General features: G+C 57.4%; 1 protein-coding gene across 3 annotated transcripts; it reads left to right on the top strand.

The window, feature by feature from the left end:
- The first annotated feature begins 128 nt into the window (after positions 1 to 128).
- ATG9A (autophagy related 9A) lies at positions 129 to 9,517 on the top strand. 3 transcript variants are annotated; one of them, XM_021702696.1, is made up of 16 exons: positions 129 to 281; positions 1,278 to 1,335; positions 1,741 to 1,872; positions 1,997 to 2,040; positions 2,580 to 2,644; positions 3,683 to 3,844; positions 4,041 to 4,182; positions 4,420 to 5,168; positions 5,252 to 5,405; positions 5,515 to 5,694; positions 5,985 to 6,281; positions 6,447 to 6,625; positions 6,730 to 6,847; positions 7,600 to 7,822; positions 8,019 to 8,164; positions 8,453 to 9,517. In XM_021702696.1, the coding sequence occupies exons 3-16, from the start codon at positions 1,770 to 1,772 to the stop codon at positions 8,456 to 8,458; spliced, it is 2,568 nt and encodes an 855-aa protein (XP_021558371.1). In that variant the 5' UTR covers positions 129 to 281; positions 1,278 to 1,335; positions 1,741 to 1,769; the 3' UTR covers positions 8,459 to 9,517. The 3 variants fall into 3 exon arrangements, with proteins under 3 accessions (XP_021558371.1, XP_044769352.1, XP_044769353.1); XM_044913417.1 differs by lacking the exon at positions 129 to 281 and adding an exon at positions 574 to 618 and having other exon boundaries at positions 5,985 to 6,233; positions 6,724 to 6,847; XM_044913418.1 differs by lacking the exon at positions 129 to 281 and adding an exon at positions 583 to 618 and having other exon boundaries at positions 1,281 to 1,335; positions 5,985 to 6,233.
- Positions 9,518 to 9,753: the final 236 nt, after the last annotated feature.

Raw genomic sequence — 9,753 nt, 5'->3', positions numbered from 1 at the left:
TCCTCTGACAGTCCAAAACCCACCTCGAACCTTTAGTCCCGCCCCCGAAGCCGAGTATTGGCCGTCGTGTCTCCACCCCCTATGCTCATTGGCCAGACTGGCTGCGGGTGACAGTGAGTGGCAGGCGCCGGGCCTAGAGCTTTGGGTCCCGACGAAACGAGCGGAGCCGACCGAGCCCCTGGAATCGCTCGGGTCACGGTTCCTGAGGTGAAACCCGAGATCGTTTACTGGATTCCCAAGGCCCGGGCCGGGCCTGACGGAGGGTGCCCGGGGAGCCCTAAGTGAGCTCACGGCGAGTAACGGGGGAAGGGGCGCCGCGGGAGGGGCGAAGGCGCGCAGCCGGAATGTTTTGATGGCGGGGACGCGCGGGCGGGGGCGCGCGCGGGCGGCGGGGCCGCGCGCGAGGTTGTCCGCTGTTGGGAGCCGAGCCCTTGGCCTGGCGCCGGGCGACCCTGGGGCGCGCTGGGCTCGGGTCTTGGCGGCTGGGTGTAGGGAGGCAACCCAGCCCACCTGGGTGTTCGGCTGTCGGACTAGCTCGATTCTTCCAACATCCGCAGGAAACCCTGAGCCCAGGCCCGGCCAGCCGGGGCTCCATGACCCTGGGTCCACACTGACCCGGTGAGTGGTGAACTCCCCGAAGGTTTGGTCAGCTCCTTTGGACCCAGGGCTCTCACTAACCCAGGGAGTCCCACTGGGGCCAGGCTGGGTCGTGTTCCACGGCCCGAGGGTCTGCACTGACTGGGTGAGTGCCGCCTAGACATGCCTGGCTCCAGGGACCTAGGGACCCCACAGTTCGCCCAGGATCTGGGTCTACACGGACCCAGTCAGGATTTCCCATCCAGGAACTATGCCTGCCTGGTGGGCCTTTGGTGCTAGGGAACCAGGGGAAGAGGTTGACCAGAAAGGCCCTTTTCAGAAGAGACTCTTTTCTTGGGTTTTGGATTTGGGGCTTTGAGGACCCCGAGAGGCCTGTCTAATTTCTGACGCTGAGGTGGGGCAATGGAAAAACAGTCCAGAGAAGCTGCCTGACCTCAGGCCTGTACTGACTCAGTCTTTACAGGTTCAACAAGCCACTTCTTGGGATCCTAGAGTTGGATGAGTGGTCCTGTATGGTACAAGCAGAGGAAGTAATCTAGCCCTAGTGCCTCTTCCCCACTGCAGCCTCCCTGCCCCATGCTTGGCCTCCTCTTAGTGGAGGCTGGGTGGGTAGGAGGGTTGGGTTTCTTTCTTTCTATCCCCACTGCCCACTCTCTGGGGCCTGACATCTTCTCCTCCAGCAGCTGCAGAGCGAGGGCATCAAGGGCTGGAGTGGAGCAGACGCTGCCCATGGAGCTGGTAGGGCCATGTGCTTATCTCAAACCTTTGTTTACAAAGTGCTTCCAATCTCCCAGAAATCTCTTGGGAGACCCGGGTTTCTCCAGGAGGGCAGAGGGAAGCCCCCTTATCTCCGCTGAGTAGAAGATGAAACAGCACCCCCCACCCCCCCACCCCCCACCCTCGCCAAGCGGCACACCAGCCCGACCTCAGTAGACACTCAGTAAAGGCTCTGGGAATCACTGACCTCCCAGACCCTGAGCTTACTGCTCTCCTGTGGTAACTACTCCTCTGCCTTTGAGCCGAGAAGACTGGGAGTAGAGACCAAGCCCAGAGATTCTTTCTCACTTTTTCTGGTCTGCTAGACAGGGCAGGAGACAAGCAGCACCACGGTCTGAACCTGGATCTCTTCGTCATTCCCTACAGGGGGACAAAGTGGACAGGGGGCGGTGGTGATGGCGCAGTTCGACACTGAATACCAGCGCCTTGAGGCTTCCTACAGTGATTCACCCCCTGGAGAGGAGGACCTATTGGTGCACGTCCCTGAGGGGAGCAAATGTGAGTTCTTGGACCCAACAGCGGAGCCGGGGCCTGGGGCGGGCGCAGGTAGAGGAACACGATGGAGGGAGCAAGGGGCTCCTGTTCCTTCAGGGCTCTGACATCTCTACTCCTGTGCCCACAGCACCCTGGCACCACATTGAAAACCTTGACCTCTTCTTCTCTCGAATATCCTTTGTGTCTCTGCGTGGGAGCTCTGGGACCCTTAGCCCCCATCTAAGCTGGGCCCCGGATGGGAAGTTGGGGTGGGTTTGATTCTAATCCCCGGAAGGGAGATGGAACTCTTCTTAAGGCTGAAAGAGGCTGGGGAAATAAGGATCATTATAGATAATGATAAGCCTGCATTTCCCAAGAGCTATGTGCCTTTCACTTTGTGGTGTCAGTTCATAAGGAACCTCTCTAAAGGTGATCTTTCTTTTTGACAGGATGCTAATAACTATAATAATTAATATCTTTTGACCTACTCTGTGTCAGCTCTGTGTTAAATACTTTATTCCCATTATCTCATGCCTAATAATCCTCTGAGACGGGTGCTATTATTTCCAAAGTGCCACTGCAGACGAAAGTTGAGAGATATTAAGTAAATTTGGCCAAAGTCACACAGCTAGAAAGTCATAGAGCCAGGAGTTAAGTTCGGGCATGTGACCCCCAAAGTCTGTGCTCCTAAGTGCTGTCTCTGTTAACCACATTTTTCTTGACAATTATACGTTTATAATCTACACCAGAAGAATGGCTTCACTTGCATGCTCATCGGGGAGATCTTTGAGCTCATGTAAGTCTAAGAAGGGACGGTGATGTGGGGAAGGACCGCCTCTCAGTCTTTCTTCTTCTTGAGCTCAGCCCTGGCCATACCAGCCAGTGCAGCTCAGTTCCCGGCTCAAAACCCTGCAGACTAATTTTAGAGCTCAGGGACTGGGTGTGGCACCAAAATTTACAATCACTTTTTTTATCTCCCTTATAAGGAATTCTTCCCAAATCCTCTTCTCTTCCATGAAGAGAACTCAGACTTGACCATTTCATCAGCTCATCAGCGCTCCGATGGAATGGGCATGGTTCGGTCAGGAGGTCTCAGAGATGCCAGCCACTTAAGAAAAGTGTATGTTCTGCCTTAGTTACACCTAGGATGGCAGAGCGCTTTCTAAAAAAGAAGGAGCCATATGGCCTTGCCAAAGAGGATGGGATTGGGGGCGCCTGGGTGGCTCAGTCGTTAAGCGGCTGCCTTCGGCTCAGGTCATGATCCCAGAGTCCTGGGATCGAGTCCCACATTGGCCTCCCTGCTCAGCGGGAAGCCTGCTTCTCCCTCTCCCACTCCCCCTGCTTGTGTTCCTGCTCTCCCTGTCTCTGTCAAATAAATAAATAAAATCCTTAAAAAAAAAAAAAAAGAGGATGGGATTGGGAAACCCTCCCTCAATCAGGAACCTCCCTCAATCAGGAAAGACTGTAAATCCCCTTAGGGCTTCTAAATACTGTCTCAAAAGGAAATCAGGGATTGGGTGGCAGACACCACAATCACAAGATCTTTGAGCTGAGTCTAGTTAAGTGGTGGCAGAGATTACTATGCCGTGAGGAAAGCAGGCTAATTGTGTGACGCCCAAGGCTAAGAGGAAAAAGCGGGAGCTGGTTTGGGCCTAAGAAGGTCTCGGGGGCTGAGCAGCGGAGAGAGCCCACTGGGATTTCTCCAGCCCCTGCTCGTCCCCAGAGGCTGCTCTCCAGTCTTGTTCTGCTGCTTCCAGACTCTTCCCTTTCCCCACACTATTTCACTGGTGCCTCTCCGACTCTTGGACTGTGGCCCCTCTTCCCAATTCCCCAGGCAGTTCCTCTTTGTGGTTGCCTTCACCACCTTCCTGGTCAGCTGTGTGGACTACGACATCCTATTTGCCAACAAGATGGTGAACCATAGTCTTCACCCTACCGAGCCTGTCAAGGTCACTCTGCCAGACGCCTTTTTGCCCGCCCAGGTCTGTAGTGCCAGGTAAGGGCCACAGCTCAGAGGACACCAGAGCCAGAGTTCCACTAGCAGGTGGGAAATGGAGTGTGAGACGGTGGCATATTCCCCAGAACACAGACTCGGGCTCAGCCTCGCCATATCCTTCAGGATAGCATCCTGTCTGCCAAGACTCCTCAAGGGCCTCCCCTCCCGCCACCCCCCCCTTCCTTTTCCCCACCAGGATTCAGGAAAATGGCTCCCTTATCACCATCTTGGTCATCGCTGCTGTATTCTGGATCCATCGGCTTATCAAGTTCATCTATAACATTTGCTGCTACTGGGAGATCCACTCCTTCTACCTGCACGCTCTGCGTATCCCCATGGTGAGACTGGGGAAGTTGGGCAGTTAGCGCGCCACAGCCCAGTGTGCCTTCTGCGGCTTGGGAGGGGTGGGGCCTACTGCTGGGCCTCGGGCACCCTCATCCGTCACTGGCAGGTCAGGGAGCCTCTGCTTAAAGGCTCCACCCAGCAAAGCACAGGGCCTCACAGCTAATGCGGCGCGAGGAGGAGTCCAGGCAACAAGCCCGCCTTCCCCACCGTGTCTCTCTCCCACCCCACAGTCTGCCCTCCCGTACTGCACGTGGCAGGAAGTGCAGGCCCGGATTGTGCAGACCCAGAAGGAGCACCAGATCTGCATCCACAAGCGCGAGCTGACAGAGCTGGACATCTACCATCGCATCCTCCGTTTCCAGAACTACATGGTCGCCCTGGTTAACAAATCCCTCCTGCCTCTGCGCTTCCGCCTGCCCGGCCTGGGGGAGGCCGTCTTCTTCACCCGTGGCCTCAAGTACAACTTCGAGCTGATCCTCTTCTGGGGACCTGGCTCTCTGTTTCTCAATGAATGGAGCCTCAAGGCCGAGTACAAACGTGGGGGGCAACGGCTCGAGCTGGCCCAGCGCCTCAGCAACCGCATCCTGTGGATCGGCATCGCCAACTTCCTACTGTGCCCCCTCATCCTCATCTGGCAGATCCTCTATGCCTTCTTCAGCTACGCAGAGGTGCTGAAGCGGGAGCCCGGGGCCCTGGGAGCACGTTGCTGGTCCCTCTATGGCCGCTGCTACCTCCGCCACTTCAACGAGCTGGAACACGAGCTGCAGTCCCGCCTCAACCGAGGCTACAAGCCCGCCTCCAAGTACATGAATTGCTTCTTGTCCCCTCTGCTGACGTTGCTGGCCAAGAATGGCGCCTTCTTCGCTGGCTCCATCCTGGCCGTGCTTATCGCCCTCACCATCTACGACGAAGACGTGCTGGCCGTGGAACACGTCCTCACCACCGTCACACTCCTGGGGGTCACCGTGACCGTGTGCAGGTGGGCCAGGGTGGCAGGCGGGGGCAAGCCCACTAGCGCCCCTGGGAAAGGCTTCCTTCTCACCGTGACCCCGATTCCCGCAGGTCCTTTATCCCGGACCAGCACATGGTGTTCTGCCCCGAGCAGCTGCTCCGCGTGATCCTCGCGCACATCCACTACATGCCTGACCACTGGCAGGGTAATGCCCACCGCTCGCAGACCCGGGACGAGTTTGCCCAGCTCTTCCAGTACAAGGCAGTGAGTGGAGTTGGAGTTAGGGCCTCTTAGAGACTGGCTGATAGCTTGGTGGTGAGGGCTGGGATCCCTCCTGCTCTCCTGTGACCTGGGTCCCCCCCTCACCTTTTAGGTGTTCATCTTGGAGGAATTACTGAGCCCCATTGTCACACCCCTCATCCTCATCTTCTGCCTGCGCCCACGGGCCCTGGAGATCATAGACTTCTTCCGCAATTTCACTGTGGAGGTCGTAGGTGTTGGAGACACCTGCTCCTTCGCTCAGATGGACGTTCGCCAGCATGGGCATCCCCAGGTACCGGGGAGGACAAGGGCAGGTGGCCAGAGGTGATGCTGACACATACGATGTCTCTGGGCCGATTGCAGAAAGACACCCCTCTGAGCCAGTGCTTCGCCAGAAGGCAGCCCTGCTTGGTAAATAGGAGCTTGGGCTGGATTTTAGCCTTCAGCTTGCACCTCTGGCCAAGTTCCCTTGAGAAAGGCACAAACCAAGCAGCTAGCCCAGTGTGCGACCGTCCCTGGGGTGGGCCCCGGGGCCCGGGACAAGATACGGCAGCCCCCCTCACTGTAGCCTCCCTTGTGCAGTGGTTGTCTGGTGGGCAGACAGAGGCCTCGGTGTACCAGCAAGCCGAGGATGGGAAGACAGAGCTGTCACTCATGCACTTTGCCATCACCAACCCCGGCTGGCAGCCGCCGCGTGAAAGCACGGCCTTCCTCGGCTTCCTCAAGGAACAGGTTCAGCGGGACGGAGCAGCTGCCGGCCTCGCCCAAGGCGGTCTGCTCCCTGAAAATGCCCTCTTTACGTCCATCCAGTCCTTACAGTCTGAGTCTGAGGTGTGTTCCTGGGGACTGGGAGATGACAGCAGGCAGAGTGGACTCCAGGTGCTGGGAGTTGAGGACTGGGCTTGGGGTGGAAGGGCCTACCTACCCGGTTGGTTTCCTTCTGTCTGTCCAATCTGTGCCCTGGGGTCCTGACATCCAGAACACTGAGGGACCCTGCGGCCTCCCTCCTGCCCTGGGAACTCTACCCACCCCTTTCTTTCACAGCCACTGAGCCTTATCGCAAATGTGGTAGCCGGCTCATCCTGCCGGGGTCCCCCACTGCCCAGAGACCTGCAGGGCTCCAGGCACAGGGCTGAAGTTGCCTCTGCCCTGCGCTCCTTCTCCCCTCTGCACCCCGGTCAGGTGCCCACAGGCCGAGCTCCCAGCACCATGACAGGCTCTGGGTGAGTAGAGGGGGGGCCACGATGGGAGGGCATGGCAGTAGCCCCCAGCAACCTCTGCGGGTCTCAGAAATGTTGACGGCTCCTGTCTGTGCCGGGAGGGACAGGGTGGATGCCAGGACAGCCAGCTCCGGGAGCAGTGTGTGGGAAGGACAGCTGCAGAGCCTGGTGCTGTCGGAATACGCATCCACCGAGATGAGCCTGCATGCCCTCTATATGCACCAGGTGAGTGGGCAGGAAGGGCCCGAGCCACGGAATCAAGGTGGCCACTGACAAATAGAGGATTTTAGGCGTGGAAAAGCAAGATGTGGGTTTGGAACCCTTCTCTGCCATTCCCCTACTCTGATCTCCATTCCCGCATATACCCCTTTACCATCCTTTTTAGCCAAGTTTATTGTCATCCAGGGCCCTTTACACACTGGTTGTTTTCGCTGCCAAGAATCCACTTCCCTGAGCTAGGCATATGGCTCCCTCCTTTATTCACTTGTTCTTACCTCTTCAATGAGACCGTCTCTGGCCATCCTGACCAAAAGAGCCTCCCTTGGCCACCCTCCTGAATCTTCCTGCTTTATTTTTCTCCATAGCATTTATCTGACACACTGCATTTTTTTCCTTTTTTATTTTATTGTCTATAACCGCCCGCTTCCACGCCCAGCATAGAAGCCATACAAGGGCTGGGATTTTTGTCTGTTCTGTTCACTGCTGTCTTCCCAGCACCTTGAAAGAGTGCCTGGCACTTACGTGTGCACCCAATTTGTTCTTGACTCAAATGACTAGGTTCCAGGGATGTGCTGAGAATTTAACGTGTAAGACGTCATGTGTGGTACACACTGTTAACGTGGTAGTTACTCTGGGTCGCTGATTCTAGGTGAGATGGTAAAAATGGGAACTGGAGGATAGCATGGTGGGGGGCATCTGTTTCAGATACTCTGTCCCCACCTAATGAGCCCCCCCCCCCACCTGCCTCCACCTCTCAGCTCCACAAGCAGCAGGCCCAGGCCGAACCTGAGCGGCACGTGTGGCACCGCCGGGAGAGCGATGAGAGTGGGGAGAGCGCCCCTGAAGAGGGGGCAGAGGGCTCCCGGGCCTCCCAACCTATCCCTCGCTCGGCTAGCTATCCCTGTGCTGCAGCCCGGCCCGGAGCACCCGAGACCACCGCCCTGCAGGGGGGCTTCCAGAGGCGCTACGGGGGTATCACAGGTATCCAGCGGGAGTCCAGGAGGGTACAGAGCCTTCAGGGAAAGGTGGCTCTTCGGGGGGCCTCCTGGGGAGGAAGGAGGTCAGAGCGGTCAGGCCCAAAGAGACTAACCCTCACCCTGACCCTGAACAGCCCCAGAACCTTTCTCCACATTTCTGTTTGTGTTCATTCTAAGAGTATGTTTACTTGTGTTTCTAGATCCTGGCACAGTACCCCGGGCTCCCTCTCACTTCTCTCGGTTGCCCCTTGGAGGGTGGGCTGAAGATGGGCAGTCAGCATCCAGGCACCCAGAACCGGTGCCCGAGGAGGGCTCGGAGGATGAGCTTCCCCCTCAGGTGCACAAGGTAAGGGCTTCAGGACCGGAGAACGACTGCTACAGGAAGTAGTAACTTCCAGGCCGCGATCAAAGTCTCATGTGAGAGAAGGCAGGCCGCTCGTGCAGAGATACTGTTCCTCCCCCTCCAAAATACACTGCCCTTTCTTGCCTCACCTTCTCTGAAATCCAGGGCTTGATTTTCCCTACGAGTTCCTGCCCAGGGATCAAGCTTTCCTTTTCCTTTATCTCCAAGCTGTTTTGTGGGTAAGCAGTTAGCGGAAGATTATCTCCACTACTAACCCGTTTCTCTCCACAGGTATAGACAAGGCTGAGAGGGTCCCTATGTCCCAGGATGGAGGCTGCTGTCGCTCTGCCATCCCATCCGCCTGCCATGGAGGGCTCCTCTGAGTGTTGCCTGGCTCCACGTGTGTGGTGTCTGTGTGTCTGCCTGGCCAAGGGAGGTGCCAGCGCTGGGCTTGCCACAGCCCCAGGAGAGATGGGGGCCCAGGAACCAAGGCACACAGGACTCCAGCCTCATCCCCAGGAACCCCCTTGGCTCAGAGTGTGGTGCTAGAAACTGGTCCCCAGCCCAGCCCCAGTACTACCACCTTTGCACCCACCCCTGCAAGTCTCCAGAGGACTGCCCACCACAGAAGCTGCCAAGCAGGGAGAACCCGTGCCAACTGTGGAGTGGGGAGGTTGGGCCCAGACCCTCAGCCTCTGCAGCCTCCCTCCCCCACCCTGAACAGATGAGCAGCTCAGGCTGTGGCCCTTACCTCACCCCCAGTTCACTCCCAGTGCTGCAGCCTGCTCACCTCTCTCCCGCTTCCTGCTCATGACTGGCATGTGTGCCACTTGCTCTGGTTCCGTTCGCTTGCTCCCATTCTGTTCAGCTTTTGCTTTGCATTGGTGCGGAGGCCCTAGATCCCAGCTCCTCTCATGCTATCTTTTGACACTAAGAAGGAAGGTTTCTAAATTGCAGGAGCAGGGTGGACATTCTTTGCTGCCCTCTCCCAACTTTTAGGATGGGCCCCTGGGAGACTGAGGCTGTTCTGGTCCCCATTGCTGCTTATTATACCCCTTACCGCCTGCACATAGGACGGACTGGACTGGTTGTGCCCTCGGCTGTCTACCTCCCAGCAGGAGAGCTCTGGCCTGCCTCCCGCTGTCCTCCAGAGGGGGACAGAGGGACGACAGGAGGCCTTCGCCCTAGGCTTTGAGCTGCCGCATTGCATGCTGGGATCCAGCTCCTACTCTCCACCCCACCCCTCGCCCCTATCTGGTCCGCTGCGGGTGTGGTCAACTGTGCTGCCCGAGCTCACAGCGGAAGGCGTAGGAACTGTGTACAGCTTGATAACCCTTAATAAAAAAGGGACTTTGACCAGGTCGCGGCTTGTTGTCTTGCGCCGCTAGTTGTCTCTCGGCGGCTAGAATGATGGGAACAAGTGGAGTGGGGTGCGTGTGATTTTCCCTGATGGCCGGGGAGCCGGCCGGGCCCTGTAGGAGAGTGGGTCTATGCCGTCACTTGGATATACCGAGCTAGCCTGCTAGCGGAAGGGTCATTTCCTAGCTGTGGTTCCGTGCAGGTCAAGGTCTCCGGCCGGACGTGCGGTCAGA

The sequence above is a fragment of the Neomonachus schauinslandi genome, chromosome 3 (genome assembly GCF_002201575.2).
Source record: "Neomonachus schauinslandi chromosome 3, ASM220157v2, whole genome shotgun sequence".
NCBI lineage: Eukaryota > Metazoa > Chordata > Mammalia > Carnivora > Phocidae > Neomonachus > Neomonachus schauinslandi.
The sequence above is the reverse complement of the archived record's forward strand: the minus strand, read 5'-3'. Positions and strand labels throughout refer to the sequence as shown.